At 48.5% G+C, this 18,657-nt stretch overlaps 1 protein-coding gene across 5 annotated transcripts in view; it reads right to left on the reverse strand.

Annotated features, from left to right (window-relative positions):
• The window catches only part of LOC121298104 (protein kinase C delta type-like), a 39,685-nt gene that overhangs the window by 16,900 nt on the left and 4,128 nt on the right, over positions 1–18,657 (reverse strand). For 4 of the 5 annotated variants that reach the window (XM_041224916.1, XM_041224919.1, XM_041224917.1 and 1 more), the window contains exons 2-5: positions 5,184–5,315; positions 4,677–4,876; positions 4,063–4,126; positions 187–346 (exon numbers count right to left, since the gene is read on the reverse strand). In XM_041224916.1, coding sequence (XP_041080850.1) covers positions 187–346; positions 4,063–4,126; positions 4,677–4,876; positions 5,184–5,292 — 533 coding nt within the window. In that variant the 5' untranslated portion in view covers positions 5,293–5,315. The remainder of the gene's footprint in view (positions 1–186; positions 347–4,062; positions 4,127–4,676; positions 4,877–5,183; positions 5,316–18,657) is intronic. The other variant, XM_041224915.1, reaches the window with a different exon arrangement.

Here is an 18,657-nt window from a genome sequence, read left to right on the forward strand (position 1 = left end):
TGTGCAGACCTGTCAGCTACCCGTTTTATTTCAGGAGTCATGCGTTACTCAGTAAAGTGGTTTTATAAACCTGCCTATTCAGACACGTCTCTGTTTGACAGGTGTAAGTGCAATCTATCAGGAGGAGATATCCGATTCTAATGAATGAATTGGTTTCTGGGTTCACGTTGCACTCGGCTGTCTCACCAGACGAACTCCCTGCACACGGAGCAGAAGGTGGGCTGTCTGAAGAAGGTGGCGGTGAACTCGTGGTTCTTGATGTAGTGGATCTTGGCCTGCTTGATGGCGCCACGCCTCCGGTTGATGGTGACCGCGCCGTCCTCATCCTTGACGGCCTGCTTGCAATCTATGAGAGAGACAGATTGGGGTGTGAACTGGACCAGGAGAACCAGCAACAGCAACACTGCACTGTCTACAGCTGAGGGAACAGGTACAGCAACACTGCACTGTCTACAGCAGCTACAGCAACACTGCACTGTCTACAGCAGCTACAGCAACACTGCACTGTCTACAGCTGAGGGAACAGGTACAGCAACACTGCACTGTCTACAGCAGCTACAGCAACACTGCACTGTCTACAGCAGCTACAGCAACACTGCACTGTCTACAGCTGAGGGAACAGGTACAGCAACACTGCACTGTCTACAGCAGCTACAGCAACACTGCACTGTCTACAGCAGCTACAGCAACACTGCACTGTCTACAGCTGAGGGAACAGGTACAGTAACACTGCATTGTCTACAGCAGCTACAGCAACACTGCACTGTCTACAGCAGCTACAGCAACACTGCACTGTCTACAGCTGAGGGAACAGGTACAGTAACACTGCATTGTCTACAGCAGCTACAGCAACACTGCACTGTCTACAGCTGAGGGAACAGGTACAGCAACACTGCACTGTCTACAGCAGCTACAGCAACACTGCACTGTCTACAGCAGCTACAGCAACACTGCACTGTCTACAGCTGAGGGAACAGGTACAGCAACACTGCACTGTCTACAGCAGCTACAGCAACACTGCACTGTCTACAGCAGCTACAGCAACACTGCACTGTCTACAGCTGAGGGAACAGGTACAGTAACACTGCATTGTCTACAGCAGCTACAGCAACACTGCACTGTCTACAGCAGCTACAGCAACACTGCACTGTCTACAGCTGAGGGAACAGGTACAGTAACACTGCATTGTCTACAGCAGCTACAGCAACACTGCACTGTCTACAGCTGAGGGAACAGGTACAGTAACACTGCATTGTCTACAGCAGCTACAGTAACACTGCATTGTCTACAGCAGCTACAGCAACACTGCACTGTCTACAGCTGAGGGAACAGGTACAGTAACACTGCATTGTCTACAGCAGCTACAGTAACACTGCATTGTCTACAGCAGCTACAGCAACACTGCACTGTCTACAGCTGAGGGAACAAGACGACACTGTGGCCTGGAGCTTGGTTTCAGCAGACTAGATTTCAGGCCCCTGCACGACACCCAAACTAGGCCTCCCGGTCTCCTCGAAGCAGGTTCCAAACCACTGTTCCTGAAAAGTGTCTTTCTGTTCCCTCGGCTTCAGATTACAAGACCCGCTCGGGCCCCCCCCCGCCTCCTTGATAAAGTACTGTCACAGACCCCTCCCCCCCTCCTCTCTTCACCTCACAGAGAGACCCGTGTTCTTAAACTCCAACACTTAAACTGGAGAACAAATGCCAACACAGATACCACAAAACCTTTTTTAAAATGCAATCAATACCTTGTGCAAGAGAGATCATCTCAAGCAGCGAAGTGGAGGATGATGTGCTAACTTATTATAAACCACAAAACACAAAGCCAGGACTTTGGACACAAAGCCAGGCTAATGCGGCTGCACATTAAAAAGAGTGCTGTTGTGTTTTCAAACTTTACACTTACGTCATATGTTCTACACACGGAATCTGTACAGAATTTTGTATAACAGTGATTGGTTGATTTGTCACACGTGATTTATAGAGTATATATAATCTCAATTAGCTGGAGTAATGGAGCAGTACAGTGAGCAACCAGCATTCTCAGTGTGCGTGGGTCCCAGCACACATATCTGTGTAGAACATGCCTTTTAAAAGCACAGCGAGGTGGAACAAAACGCGCAGTGAAAGCATAGGGAAGCATTGTAAATAGCGAGGTATGGTAAAGCATATTCAAAATGTAAATGCATCGCTTAGCCAAAGGAAAGAATGTGAAAACCGAACAATACTGTGCACATTTACAGTAGAAACTGTTATAAGGGGGGTGAGCGTGTAAGGTATGTGCTGCATGTAAGCGTGCATGCATGAGCACACAGAAATCCCCTCAGGGAAATTCCACCTCCCAGTTACACCACACACAGCTCGTGTGTGAAAAGCAGAAGACAAGGGCAGCAAAGGAGATTCCTGGAGGCTGGGGTTGGGGGCAGGGGGTCACAGAATTCCTTGTTTAAACTTTACATAACCTGCAGGGGGTCAACTCTCCGACTCAGTGATCACACCTGGAAGGCTCATATGATTTTTTTTGTTTTGTATGACTGAATGCCACGGCCATGGCGCTAGGTAATCAATTAAACGAATGAACAGTCAAGTCGTGGGTTTCTTTAACAAGAGCGTAACCAGTCCATGAGGGTTCATAGAGAAGTGATTAGGCAAGTGTCGTTGGAGTTGAAAAAGGGAAGGAAGCCAGTGCTGAGATTCAGGCACATTCTCACAGCACAATAAAACTACTCAAAAACTACTTTGCAGGAAGCAGTAATAAGCAGTTACTTTACTGCTGGCTTTGTCCTCTTAAAATTAATTTCATTCCACAAGTTCCATGTGCTTTTGGCACTCCGAACCCTGTGTTTTGTTATTAATTCCCGGAAGCTCAGACATTCCCAAGACCGTGGTAAGTGATCAGGAAACAGGGACTTATCCTTGTCAGTTAAAGCACAGTATATTAGCTCCCAAGACAAGCAGAACAGGATTTACTACCTCCGCCTGCTTCAGCACTGAGAACGTATCCCAGCGCACACTGGGGCACCGTCCCGGAACAGAGCGCAAGAACGCCAGAACCAAAACATGCTGTTTATCTCTGAATGCAAAGCCGCCCTGTCAACTGTCCCTGGCTTGTGGAGAGTGCGATCTGGTGCAGAGTCAGCTTGGGATAGACTCCAAGTTCTTGTACCTCCTTTTTATTTCATTACTTCTTTTTTTTTTTTTTTAAACAAAACATGCTGAAGCGAGGATGTTGTTGTTTGTCAAAGGAAAGCATGCCGGGTGATGCAGGAGTGTGGAAAGCAGTGCCTGACTGCTCTGCAGGTGCTGACACGCAGACGAGAGAAACCAGAGACAAAGAGGCTGTGAATCTAGTACTACTAAACATTAAACAGCTGAATGATGTCATTAACTGTGAGCCCTGCCCCCTCCAGCACATCAGTGATGTCACTAACCGTGAGCCCCGCCCTCTCCAGCACATCTCGACGTCATTAACCCTGAGCCCTGCCCCTTCAGCACAGCTCAGTGATGTAACTAACCCTGAGCCCCGCCCCCTCCAGCACAGTTCAATGATGTAATTAACCCTGAGCCCTGCCCCCTCCAGCACAGTTCAATGATGTAATTAACCCTGAGCCCCGCCCCCTCCAGCACGCATCAACGATGTAATTATCCCTGAGCCCCGCCCCCCCAGCACTCATCAACGATGTAATTATCCCTGAGCCCCGCCCCCCCAGCACTCATCAACGATGTAATTATCCCTGAGCCCCGCCCCCCCAGCACTCATCAACGATGTAATTATCCCTGAGCCCCGCCCCCCCAGCACTCATCAACGATGTAATTATCCCTGAGCCCCGCCCCCCCAGCACTCATCAACGATGTAATTATCCCTGAGCCCCGCCCCCTCCAGCACTCATCAACGGATGGAAAAATAATGAAAACAAAGTGAGATTTGTTGCTCTGCTACTCTTTAAAGAGATGCCGACAATACAAACGTTTGCTGCTAATCTCTCGTCATTTTACCATTTTAAGCTCCCGTTTTTTGCCAAGCAAGATTAGAAATTATTTTTTATTATTATTTTTCCTTACCTGTACCTTCTTCAAGAAAAAACTGCACTGCCATCATCACTTTGCCTGATGGCTGGAGGTCAAGCTGAACAAGGCAAAAAAATAAACACAACAAACCATTATTTCCAAGTAAAATCATTTGTGCAGTGCTGTGGATTCTCACAGTCGAGTCCTGTGCTGTTTCTGATGTTGTTTTGTGGTTAGATTCACAGAAGCAGCCTTAAATGGAAGCAAACTGAAGCTTTACAAATCTACTTTCCATCTCTTAAATTAGCAGCACTTCTGAACAACACAAAAAAGAAACTATTGTAGCAAAGAACGTCCCAATTAAAAGGGATCTTGAAGCCTCGTTAGCATTTCTTTAAAATACCGAACATCCTGCAGGAAGGGGTGATAGAGAGCGGGTCTGGCCGCTTCGCCTAAATCAATAGTGTTTGAAAATGTCACATTTTAAAAAGGGTGTGCAATTTGACAATAAAAGGTATTTATCAGTGAATGGGTAATATCAGGCAATGCAATTCCAGAAAGTGATTACAGCAGCAATTGTTTTGAGCTTACAGAATGAAAATCATTACAGCACAGTGGAAAACAGCAACCAGAATCCCCCCTGCCCCCCAGCGTGGACCAGTCCTCACCCAGAACTCCGCCTTTCCATTGGCCTTCTTGCAGCGCTCAGCCAGCACAGAGACCCCGACAGTGCCCTCGGAGAGGGGCTCCTCCGCGGACTTCATCAGCACGATCTGGATCACACGGCCCTCGTAGATGTGGGCGTCGAAGCAGGACTGCCAGGCAGGGTACATGGTGGGCTTGCGTTGCACCAGGGTCTTCCCACGCTCTGAAACCACAGCGGCACGTCAGGGAGGGTCACAGCACTCTAGTGGACGCTACAAATCCCACATTTCTTCTACGTTGTATTTCTTAAGGTCCACTAGGTGCAGTGTTGAGTGTTGCAGGGGGAGCGGGCTAATGGTTGCACCCTGGTGTTCCAAGTGTACTTGGAGGGTGAACGGATTCTGATCTCTTTATCGAGGCCACAGGAGCTGCTTTAAACTAGTTAGAAACGTCACCTGAATGTGAGGACTTCAGTGAGACAAAGCAAATCTAAAGAAGACGACGACACATTCTGCTGCTCGCTCACTCACCTGTGCTGAGGGACTCCTTCATCTTGACAGCACAGAACGGGGGGTCTGTGAGCTGAGGCAGGGGCCCCAGGTCGAAGTTATTGAAGGAGATGCGCAGGAAGGGACCCATCCTTTACTGGAACAGCAGCACTGCTGAACACACAAAACAACAACAAGTCAAAACGATACACAACGCCATTCACAGTCAAGGGCAGGATTCTCAAAGCGATGTGCTCCAAGTCCTCAGAACAGAGAAACGCACCCAACAAATTCACAAGAAAGACCTGTAATTCAGGGGCTGAATGAAGTGTTTAGGGTTTCTTTAATTCTTTTTAGAGATTTCAGAAAAATGTCGCACTGATGACGTGTAGGAGTAAATATCTTTGACAGTCGAGCATTTAGGAGTAAATATCTTTGACAATCTAAAGATTAGGAGTAAATATCTTGGACAGTCGAGCCCCCATGCAGACTCACAGTGTTAGTCATAAAGTTGCATTTTAAAACAAATAGTAAAACAAAAATGAAAAAAACTACTGAAAAAGATCTTGTTCACAATACAGTACTATTTAAAGCTTGTTTTTGATTACTGAAATCACTTTCCAGTGAAGTCTTTTAAATTGTTCTAGAGAGGGTTTATTCAAAATTGTTCAGAGCGCTGTTTAATAGAAGAGAATGTTGATGTTATCGGTATACAGCCCCAAACACCCTCGCAATGCTGGTTATAATCCAATATGTAAAAAGCCATGGATGCATCATGTAGAAAGTAGATCAAAGTGTAGAGAGGGATGGTAAAACACAGGCAGCAATTGTAAAGCACAAAGAGGCATAGCAAACCACATTAAAAACCAACACACACCGTGGTAAACTAATGTAAATGCAAAGCACAAGGATGAGAAAACTGCAACCCACAGCACAGCATAACCAGCGACCATAAACTAGCAACTGATAGCCCAGCCCTCCAGGGAGCTGAAACTGGCAGCTCTCCATAAAACTCACTGCACTTTCCAAGTACCGGTGTGCAGAGCACCACACACACACACACACACACACACTGACAGGGCTGTGACAGGGCTATGCTGAATACCGACAATTACAAAGAGTACTAAAAACACACACACACACACACACACACACACACACACACACACACACACACACAGTGAATGCCTGGCAACAAAGCACTTCCAGTAAAACAAACACAGCCACAAGCATTACAGCAAACATGGTGCAGTAAAAGCAGAGTTTCCATGGATACCCTGCTGTTTAATGACCAGAACGTAGACACAGAACATAGACACACTGCCCGATGCCAACAAGCTCAAATCCACAGCCAATCACCCGCCTGACAGCAGCAGGCTATGATTCTCACTGGACAGAACACCCGCCAGAAAGCAGCGGGCTATGATTCTCACTGGACAGAACACCCGCCAGAGAGCAGCAGGCTCTGATTCTCAGAACACCCGCCAGAGAGCAGCAGGCTCTGATTCTCAGAACACCCGCCAGAGAGCAGCAGGCTCTGATTCTCAGAACACCCGCCAGAGAGCAGCGGGCTCTGATTCTCAGAACACCCGCCAGAGAGCAGCGGGCTCTGATTCTCACAACACCCGCCAGAGAGCAGCAGGCTCTGATTCTCACAACACCCGCCAGAGAGCAGCGGGCTCTGATTCTCAGAACACCCGCCAGAGAGCAGCGGGCTCTGATTCTCAGAACACCCGCCAGAGAGCTGCAGGCTCTGATTCTCAGAACACCCGCCAGAGAGCAGCAGGCTCTGATTCTGAGAACACCCGCCAGAGAGCAGCGGGCTCTGATTCTCAGAACACCCGCCAGAGAGCAGCGGGCTCTGATTCTCAGAACACCCGCCAGAGAGCAGCGGGCTCTGATTCTCACAACACCCGCCAGAGAGCAGCGGGCTCTGATTCTCACAACACCCGCCAGAGAGCAGCAGGCTCTGATTCTCAGAACACCCGCCAGAGAGCTGCAGGCTCTGATTCTCACAACACCCACCAGAGAGCAGCAGGCTATGATTCCCACTGGACAGAACACCCACCAGACAGCAGCGGGCTCCGATTCTCACTGGACAGAACACCCGCCAGAGAGCAGCGGGCTCCGATTCTCACTGGACAGAACACCCGCCAGAGAGCAGCGAGCTCCGATTCTCACTGGACAGAACACCCGCCAGAGAGCAGCGGGCTCCGATTCTCACTGGACAGAACACCCGCCAGAGAGCAGCGGGCTCCGATTCTCACTGGACAGAACACCCGCCAGAGAGCAGCGGGCTCTGATTCTCATTGGACAGAACACCCGCCAGAGAGCAGCGGGCTCTGATTCTCACTGGACAGATCACCCGCCAGAGAGCAGCGGGCTCTGATTCTCAGAACACCCGCCAGAGAGCATCGGGCTCTGATTCTCAGAACACCCGCCAGAGAGCAGCGGGCTCTGATTCTCAGAACACCCACCAGAGAGCAGCGGGCTCTGATTCTCATTGGACGGAACACCTGCCAGACAGCAGCGGACTCTGATTCTCATTGGAGAGGTCCTGTTCCCAGCAGCTGAGGAGACCTACTGGGCTGTGCGTGCCTCAAGCCTGCCCTAGACTGGAGGGAGCACCCTTTCTCTTAGGGGCTGAGGGAAGGAGCAGTTCAGTCTCCCTGCTTCAAGCCTGCCCTGGACTGGACTGGAGGGAGCACCCTTTCTCTTAAGGGTTGAGGGAGGGAGCAGTCTCAAGCCTGCAAACAAATTCCCAGAACAAGGCCAGGTGAGTGAAGTAACTGCGCCACCTAACCGCCCTCCCTCCCTCAGCACTGAATGTTATTCTTCAGATTGTCATCAGAAACCCTGAGGCAGGGAGGGAGGCTGTACTTTGCTCTGTGCTGTGCAGAGAATATCCAGCCAACAAAAGATCCTGCAAGTTAATATGATTCGTACTGTGCTGGGCTCTCTGCCCAAACCTTGCCGGTGACAGGCCTATTTGAATGGGCACACACTGTAGATCAACACAGCACTGTATAAACACTGGAACAGGTGCTTGCATTAATAACCAACATTGTGCAGTTCAAAGAGCATCTTGGAGTGGGTTGAAATGTGACAGCAATCTTAACTAATGGGCTGTTCTTGCTGCCCAGAGTAACTGGGTGTATTCTTTCTGTTTCAGTCACCTCATCCTGGCAACTTAAAAAAAAAAAAAAAAAAATCAGAGTTTACAGATCTCCCGTGGCCTCTGTAGAGCCTCTCAACATGTCTTCTCTTGACGTGCAGCAGCAGGGATGGAAAGAAGACTCCCGTACACAGCAGCTTCATCCACTCCTGGGTTTGCTGTGAGTTTAATAAGACACACCTGAGCTTGTGAGCTATCCACTGTGGCTGAACAAGCTTGTAATGGATGAAAACTGCTCTGCAGTAAGGGTCTTATTTCCATCCCTGAGCGGAAACAGAAAATAATACAAAAGATGAAGAGAATGCATTAGATTCACACTCGCACAGTTTCCCTAAAAGACAGTTTTTACCTGCAGAATACCAAGACTCCGAGGCACAGCTGGTCTGACTTGATATTTAAAGGACTAAAAGAGGCTTAATAAATTCAGTGACACACTTTTGGACTAGATTTCTTTTTCAGTGTCTTCTGTACACATGCATGGAGCTTGTGTGCCTTTAACTGGATTTAGCCTGCCCTCCGCAGGGCTCCAACTCAGTCTAATGCAGACTGGCTCATCCTGCTTCTCCAGCGACACTCCTGTTGCAGAGCAGTTTGAGACATTCTAGGTTTCACAAGCCGAGTCTGATCCGTGCCACAGAACACAGGGGCTGTTAATGGACTGAAGTAAAACCTGGAACCTCACTTCAGCAGAGGCACAGACTCCTCTGCAATGATCAAACACAGAGTGTGCCACCGTGCCTCTGAAACAGGGTCCCTCCTGACCTGTCCTACAGATCTGACGCAGGTACAATTAGATGAGGGAGGCTGGCAGCGCTGTGTGAAGGAGGACTGAAGATAACCTACTTTCCACTTGCTCCACGCGGAGAGGACGACTCCAGCTAAAAATATCTAACGCAGCAAGCTGAGCTACAAACGAAACCGAACTGGAATCTGTGACGGTCATTATCAAGCTGTAACTGCACAGGAGAGGTCAAAGAAGACACTGCGAACCGCAAACTGAGAAAGAAAGCTGTGCTTTAAAAAGAAACTCGAAACAGCAGATCACTCACACACACTGAGACACAGACACACTGAGACACAGACACTGACACTGAGACACAGACAGGCACAGACACTGAGACACAGACACTGAGACACAGACACACTGAGACACAGACACACACAGACACTGAGACACAGACACACAGGCACACAGACACTGAGACACAGACACACACAGACACACTGAGACACAGACACAGACACAGAGACACAGACACACACAGGCACAGACACTGAGGCACAGACACTGAGACACACAATCGCACACACAGCACTGACTGACAGGCCTTACTGATTTGAAGTGATTGAAATCACTTCAAACCGCGCTCCCTGCGCCGCGGTGTTGAAATCACTTCAAACCGCGCTCCCTGCTCCGCGGTGTTGAAATCACTTCAAACCGCGCTCCCTGCGCCGCGGTGTTGAAATCACTTCAAACCGCGCTCCCTGCTCCGCGGTGTTGAAATCACTTCAAACCGCGCTCCCTGCTCCGCGGTGTTGAAATCACTTCAAACCGCGCTCCCTGCGCCGCGGTGTTGAAATCACTTCAAACCGCGCTCCCTGCTCCGCGGTGTTGAAATCACTTCAAACCGCGCTCCCTGCTCCGCGGTGTTGAAATCACTTCAAACCGCGCTCCCTGCTCCGCGGTGTTGAAATCACTTCAAACCGCGCTCCCTGCTCCGCGGTGTTGAAATCACTTCAAACCGCGCTCCCTGCTCCGCGGTGTTGAAATCACTTCAAACCGCGCTCCCTGCTCCGCGGTGTTGAAATCACTTCAAACCGCGCTCCCTGCTCCGCGGTGTTGAAATCACTTCAAACCGCGCTCCCTGCTCCGCGGTGTTGAAATCACTTCAAACCGCGCTCCCTGCTCCGCGGTGTTGAAATCACTTCAAACCGCGCTCCCTGCTCCGCGGTGTTGAAATCACTTCAAACCGCGCTCCCTGCTCCGCGGTGTTGAAATCACTTCAAACCGCGCTCCCTGCTCCGCGGTGTTGAAATCACTTCAAACCGCGCTCCCTGCTCCGCGGTGTTGAAATCACTTCAAACCGCGCTCCCTGCTCCGCGGTGTTGAAATCACTTCAAACCGCGCTCCCTGCTCCGCGGTGTTGAAATCACTTCAAACCGCGCTCCCTGCTCCGCGGTGTTGAAATCACTTCAAACCGCGCTCCCTGCTCCGCGGTGTTGAAATCACTTCAAACCGCGCTCCCTGCTCCGCGGTGTTGAAATCACTTCAAACCGCGCTCCCTGCTCCGCGGTGTTGAAATCACTTCAAACCGCGCTCCCTGCTCCGCGGTGTTGAAATCACTTCAAACCGCGCTCCCTGCTCCGCGGTGTTGAAATCACTTCAAACCGCGCTCCCTGCTCCGCGGTGTTGAAATCACTTCAAACCGCGCTCCCTGCTCCGCGGTGTTGAAATCACTTCAAACCGCGCTCCCTGCTCCGCGGTGTTGAAATCACTTCAAACCGCGCTCCCTGCTCCGCGGTGTTGAAATCACTTCAAACCGCGCTCCCTGCTCCGCGGTGTTGAAATCACTTCAAACCGCGCTCCCTGCTCCGCGGTGTTGAAATCACTTCAAACCGCGCTCCCTGCTCCGCGGTGTTGAAATCACTTCAAACCGCGCTCCCTGCTCCGCGGTGTTGAAATCACTTCAAACCGCGCTCCCTGCTCCGCGGTGTTGAAATCACTTCAAACCGCGCTCCCTGCTCCGCGGTGTTGAAATCACTTCAAACCGCGCTCCCTGCTCCGCGGTGTTGAAATCACTTCAAACCGCGCTCCCTGCTCCGCGGTGTTGAAATCACTTCAAACCGCGCTCCCTGCTCCGCGGTGTTGAAATCACTTCAAACCGCGCTCCCTGCGCCGCGGTGTTGAAATCACTTCAAACCGCGCTCCCTGCGCCGCGGTGTTGAAATCACTTCAAACCGCGCTCCCTGCTCCGCGGTGTTGAAATCACTTCAAACCGCGCTCCCTGCTCCGCGGTGTTGAAATCACTTCAAACCGCGCTCCCTGCGCCGCGGTGTTGAAATCACTTCAAACCGCGCTCCCTGCTCCGCGGTGTTGAAATCACTTCAAACCGCGCTCCCTGCTCCGCGGTGTTGAAATCACTTCAAACCGCGCTCCCTGCTCCGCGGTGTTGAAATCACTTCAAACCGCGCTCCCTGCGCCGCGGTGTTGAAATCACTTCAAACGCGCTCCCTGCGCCGCGGTCACGAGCACTCTCGTTTCGGGGGCTTCTTTCTTCACTGTTACTTGTAGTCGAATAAAAACACAAGTTAAGCAGGAAGAAGCAGTTTCCGGTGTTTCGTTATTTAGATTTATTTTAGTTTCGGAGGGAGCAGGGGGGGGAACCCCCAGCACTGCAATCCTGAAACTCTCTTTCAGAATGTCTGCTCATTGTCCATGCAACCCTTCCACATTTAAATAAATCAGCTTCCTCGTGTTCAAGATTACAAGTGGGGGTGCAGTGCACGCGCTTGCCCTTTCTTCTACTGATCCCACATAGCAATCCACAGCAAAAGCATGCGAACGAACCGGACCAGAAAATACATCAAGCAATTCTGCAGCCTCTCTGCGTTACGAAACCCTTGAGCAATACGAAACAGTGCCAGTATCGTTATCAAGCACTGTTAACAATCGATCAATCAATATTTATTTTATATAGTGCCTTTCACAGTGGACCACCATCACAAAGTGCTTTACAAGATAGTGAGGATCAATGCATAATACATTAAATACAGTGAAATACAGGGCATAGCACATTAAATACAGTGAAATACATGGCATAGTACATTAAATACAGTGAAATACAGGGCATAGCACATTAAATACAGTGAAATACAGGGCATAGCACATTAAATACAGTGAAATACAGGGCATAGCACATTAAATACAGTGAAATACATGGCAAGGAACAGGTTAACCCTACCCATCTCCCCACAATGCTTTACAGTAAATGGTTTTATAGAAGATTTACTACACAATGGCTAGAGAGCAAGCATACCTTTCTGATGTGGTTAGACTTGTATTTCTGAGACAGCATGCCACAGACCAAAGGAAGCTGTGCTGGGTGTCTCTAGGAGTCTGAATAGGACACACCTGGGCTTGTTACCTGTACGCTGCGGACAATGAAGCTCATATTGAAGCCTGGAATGGGTTAAACTGAGCTTGGTACTGTCCATGGCCTGTGCTGAGACTGTCCGAAACTAGCTGCACTTCCTGCCTGGATGGAAGTGCTACAGGGATTCCCTGGATCAGAGCCCACTCTCTCATGTAAAGAAGAGGTTCTTCTGATGCAGCTGCTATTCTGACTTGCGGTGCATTAGGACCAGCCTTTAATCAATACTGATCTGGAAGCAGCAGTAACTCTGTCAACAAAGCATGTCAGTAAAATACAGCAGAGTGCAAATGTATCAGAACACCTCAGGATGTGCCATTGATATCCTTTATATGCAGACCTGCATGAAAACAACTCTGGGGTGAGAATGTACATTTCCACTCAGGAATCAGTGATATAGAAACAGTAGGCACTTGTGTGGAAATCTTACGCCACTTTGTGCTTTAATTAGGCATCTTAAACAACTTCTCAATTTGTGGCTATGTGTTACTTTTTGTCTTACTGTTTTAAATTAATTGCATGTGTGGCACATTACCGTCATCAATTAAACTAGACTAGTCACTAATTTGCCTGTTTTGACAATTTCAAGGTTTTCAGTCACAGCAGTTTGATTTCATTGCACAACCAATCCAGATTGCAGAAGCAATGGGGTGTTGTAATGAATGTGCACAGTGCTGTACATCCACCACAAGCAATGCACAGTCTGTGCACAATGAAAACAGGATCACAGAGACACCACCGCATTGAATACAGTGGTTAAAAGATGACGTGACTAGCACAATAATCAAAAGAGCTGCACATTTCAGAGGAGGACTTTGTAAAGCTGTTGTGTGAAGAACAGGATTGTCTCTTTGTTTTAATTGGGATTTGGCTTCACTTCAGGAGCAGACTTGTTCAGTTCACAGGGCCAGAGCGGCGCCCGTGGATTCATCTACCATCAAGAAATGGAAACAAACCGGACAGCCAACAACAGTGAAGTCATCACAGGCTCGCTTCACAGACCACCATTCACACGTGGATGACCCTGCCTGCGGTAACACGTGGCAGTCCAAGATCAGAGAAAAATCAGGGTCTGTGAAACCGGGCTGGAAGGGGTTTGGTTTTCTGATCGGGGGTCAGAGTGCTGCAGCTCTACAGCCGTGTCAGGAGCTTCCTGCAGGCTTCCTCCACAACGACCAGAAGCCTTGGGATACTGTACAAAAGACCCTTTCACTGCAAAAAAAACATGCCACCAGCGACAGAGAAAGCTTTCTGTACAAGGACTGCTTAAAAGGAGGTGAGAATGTGCAGGGGTCACATGAAGCATGCATTCCACATTGTTTCCGATCGAAGTCACACTGTAGCATACTGCGCCTGAAGGAGAATTGGATTGTGTAATTGCAAGTGAAGAAGTTCCACTGTTGGTAGCTGGTGCTAGTACTGTAATTAAACATGAATAAAACCGAATGGCACACACTGTCCTGTTTCACGCCTGCTTGTTATTCACTTGTAACAACTTGCAACAAACAAAAGAAAACTGTTCTGCTTCTAGCAACAGTGAATGCAGGTTTTTTTTTTTTTGCAGAACATCTAGCTGAACACACAGGACAAGGTTGAATATCCCCACTGTTCAGCTCTGGAACACCTGGGTCCTTGCAGGGTTTCATTCGACCAGTGCACTAGCAACTGATTTTTAATTAAAAGTACCCATAAGCAGTCCGCCCATGTTTTCAAGAACGTAGTAAGCTTCATGAATGATTCCTTTCACAATCACAAGACGCAGAATACTCAGAGTTGGCTGATACTTCAGTATATTGAGAACAACGCTGGCCCTGCAGACCCCTTAAAACAAACAGCTACCACAAAATGCAACTAATTAAACTAAACTAGAATGAGTGAGTCCTGCAAAATACTGAGAAACTGGAGAAACTAGAGTAGCTTCTCATGTGTACGCCGATTATACAGCAGCTATTTTCTTAAGCTTTATACAAGCTGGAGCCCCCATCACTCAGGATTGAGGTGCAGATTTTAAGTCTATCTGCCAGTTAGTTGCAGGCCCTGCTCAGTATACTTGCTTCAGCCCTAGTGAGGAAGTGCAGTATTGAGACACGCAGCTGTGGCCATACACAGAGATTCTCCAGCAGCAACACAACCTCACCTTGAGTGCGCCACAGCTAAACATTTTGCAATCCCCCTCAAACACACTGCTGACTTGAACTGCCCTGGGGTCAGTAACAGGACAGAGGCTTTGCTAATTCTAATATGCTGGTGTTCTGCACACTCGTACTGTCACTACACAGCGCTCTATCCGACTCTAATACGCTGGTGTTCTGCACACCCGTACTGTCCCTACACAGCGCTCTATCCGACTCTAATACGCTGGTGTTCTGCACACTCGTACTGTCACTACACAGCGCTCTATCCGACTCTAATACGCTGGTGTTCTGCACACTCGTACTGTCCCTACACAGCGCTCTATCCGACTCTAATACGCTGGTGTTCTGCACACTCGTACTGTCCCTACACAGCGCTCTATCCGACTCTAATACGCTGGTGTTCTGCACACTCGTACTGTCCCTACACAGCGCTCTATCCGACTCTAATACGCTGGTGTTCTGCACACTCGTACTGTCCCTACACAGCGCTCTATCCGACTCTAATACGCTGGTGTTCTGCACACTCGTACTGTCCCTACACAGCGCTCTATCCGACTCTAATACGCTGGTGTTCTGCACACTCGTACTGTCCCTACACAGCGCTCTATCCGACTCTAATACGCTGGTGTTCTGCACACTCGTACTGTCCCTACACAGCGCTCTATCCGACTCTAATACGCTGGTGTTCTGCACACTCGTACTGTCCCTACACAGCGCTCTATCCGACTCTAATACGCTGGTGTTCTGCACACTCGTACTGTCACTACACAGAGCTCTATCTGGAGACCTGCAATCCATCCCTGCTCTTGTTTGTTTTCCGATAGTCGGTGTGGTGGCAGCTGTGGTTATTGATATAAAGGGAGACGAGAAGCTAGCCTGTCTCCTCACTGTATACACACTTTGATTTCTTAGCGAGTGCGGTTTAAGAGAGACGCTGCCTTCTGCACAGCCCCTGGAGTCCAGCTGTCTTGTTACATATACACTGGGGCTAACCAAGCACATCTTAAAACCTGGACTGGCTGAATCTCTGTAAGGTGTCCGTACCATTAAAAGTGAGACCACTGCACTTTCGCCCTCATGTGAAATAACGTGCACTGCAATCCTTATTTAAATGACAGCCTCCATCAGTCCAGCAGTCGGGTACAGGACCATGTGCAGAAGTAGGACACTGCTGAAGAAGTCTTTCTAGCTCTACAGGCTTAGTCCCCAGTTCAGACTTGTACTTCTGCCAACAACAACGGCAAACAAAATCTGCATAACAATAAATGTAACACACATGACAGAAGCACTTGTAAGGGGCAGGCACAAGGAGTTTACAGCAGGTACTTTTAGAGGGCATTTGTTCCTCATTGCTTTAATATTTCAGTGCCTCTGTGTACCCTTTACACACTGGATTGAGGACCATTCCTAAGCTAACCGGTCCCTAATCCTCGCCTAGAACAGCAAATGTGCACAAGAGATTAAGAGGCGCACAGGGATTCAGTTTGTTCCTCCATGGCTTAGTACACACACACACTCTCACACAGACTGACAGACACACACACAGCCCTCAGGGACACAGACACGGTGTGTTTTCAATTTACCCTGAGCTGACATTTCTTGGTAGAGACGTATTGACGCAGTCCGGTTAGTTCAATAGAGAGTGCCCGTGTCTGCTGGCTTTAATTCAGCTGGTAAAAGGTTTGCGGTGTGTTCTCAGACCCCTTATCGATATCGTTCACCAGACGATAGCTGATACAGTAACACAGCTTGAACCAGAGGTCAAAGGTCAAGGGCGCTTACGTTTTAGATAAAAGACAGGACACGGTCCCATCTTCAATCCAGGGCTTTGGAATCCATTTTGGAATTTTGGCTAAAACATTGCCATGAATATTAAGCCAAGCTAACCCTAGGAGCAGGGTTGGGACCCACCTTGACGTTCCCTCTGACAAGTCAATGGAGTTCAGGAATGACGAGAAGACTCCCATTGCATTGCAGTTTGAGGCATCCCTCCAGGCTTGCTGTGAGATCAATCAGACACATCCCTCAGCTTGTCATCTACACACAGTGGCTAATTAAGCAAACCCTCACCTAATTTCTACCTCTGCGCTTCCAGGGTTCTGTACAGAGTACATTCAGTACAGCAGCAGACTGTACAGCAATATCAAACTCTGTAAATAAAGGTGTGTTCATTCCGCACTAGCAGATGCTTACTTAAGTGGAAAGTGTATCTATAGAGCAGACCAGAGCCTCATTTCACAGGGTAGTTTGGATGTCAAATGCAAACTGTTAAAGTTGACCACTTCTTCAGCGGTTCTTTAGAATACCAGACCACAATGACTAAGTGCAGAAATGTCACCCAGCCACAAAAGCACACCCAGTTCCCTTGCATTGAGCAACAACAGCCATGACTACTTAGGCAATCCTGAATGGTGCAGCAGCGTCCTCTCTTCACCTCGGTAAAGCACGGTGCATCCAGGGCTGGAAATAAGACTCCTGTTGCATAACAGTGTGATCCATTGCTGGTTTACCATGAATTTAGTAAGCCCGAGCTTGTTACCATTTTACACTGTGGCTAATCAGCCTCGCAGTAAAACCTGCCTTTTTGTTTATATATATTTAAATACTTGTAAGATTGCAAGAAGCTTTCCCAGCAATTCATGCAGACTGCACTATAAATGCATTTAACAGGGTTTAAAATGCATTGCTGTCATTATTATTATCGTTTACTGCATCCTGACCATTATAAAGATGCACATGGAAACACAATGGTATCCTTTACCCCCTAATAATTAGTGTTGAGCTGCAGGAGTCAGCTCCCCCAGGTAAATGCTGCAGATTGATCGAATGCTTTCAGCACAGATTGCTACACCACCAAGCCCACAGAAGAACAGGAAACAGCAGCTTCTCAGTGCTCAGTACAGCAAGAGAAGCCTGAAGACACATACAGATAGTCTACACTCATTGGTGCTTGAAGGGATGAGGCTGGGTGTTGCAGGCACACTTTGGTTTGCTGCGTCCTGCGTTCTCAGAAGCCCCACGTGCAGAGCTCCTACACACAACATACAGCCTTGTCTGCCGAGACCATGCAGCAGCCGCACAGGAAAACTACATCCATTAGGACCTCGGCAAAATCAATGCGCTCGCTCGCCTCATCCCATTAGCGTGTTTCCACAGATTGCTCTGTCCTCGTGATGCTAACGCAGTTTGAACGTTTCAGCAAAACTGATCCAACTTTAGCAGCTCAACTGGAGCAATGCTGGTAGAGTACTCTAAACGCTGCAGCACGCTCAACAAGCCACATTCTCAAAGCCTGTACTCCAGTCGTTAATTCACTTCTATGGGGTTTTTGCTTTAGTGTTTGCCTATGCTTTACCATGCTTCTACAGTGCTTTATTACACTTTCCTGTGCTTTTACTGTGGGAAAATGTTATATATTAAAGCATGTAAGAGGAAAAAGTACAGTATACTGTACAACAAGAAATCAGAGCATGATAATCTCCGTCTGCAAAAAAAAACAAAAAAACACGCAGTCTGGTTTTATAGAACGCTGTGAGCAGATTAACGAAGGTATGGGTGAGACGACTCAGCAGCACGTACCTTCAGACTTAACTGTTCATTTATTTACCTCCTCATCACTGTCCAGCAGTGTCTGCGGTCATTCTAGGATCTGTTACTCCACAGGGGTGTCCAGTCCGGTCCTGGAGGGCTACTCCAGTCCAGGTTTAACAGGTAAAATGAGATGGTTAACTCTTCAGGGTCTGGGAGGAGGTTTACTTGAACCAATTAAATAATTCAGAACAGGGCTGGAACAAACACCAGGAGTGAAAGGAGCAGATTTGGACAGCCTTGTGTTAGAGTATTTAAATATAGTATGCTCTGTCTCAAAATCAGCCTGCACCTTGAATGCAGTAGCGGCTGGCTTCACAGACCCCTATAACCACTAATCTTGGAAAGCCTTACCGAAAGCGATATTAGATTATCGGCAATGGGGGTCTGTGAAGCCTGCCATTAATCATATTCAGTCTTACTACAAAGAAACGTATTTGCAAACAAAAGTGAGAAACGGGTGCACA

The sequence above is a fragment of the Polyodon spathula genome, chromosome 23 (assembly GCF_017654505.1).
Source record: "Polyodon spathula isolate WHYD16114869_AA chromosome 23, ASM1765450v1, whole genome shotgun sequence".
NCBI classification, from domain to species: Eukaryota; Metazoa; Chordata; class Actinopteri; order Acipenseriformes; family Polyodontidae; genus Polyodon; species Polyodon spathula.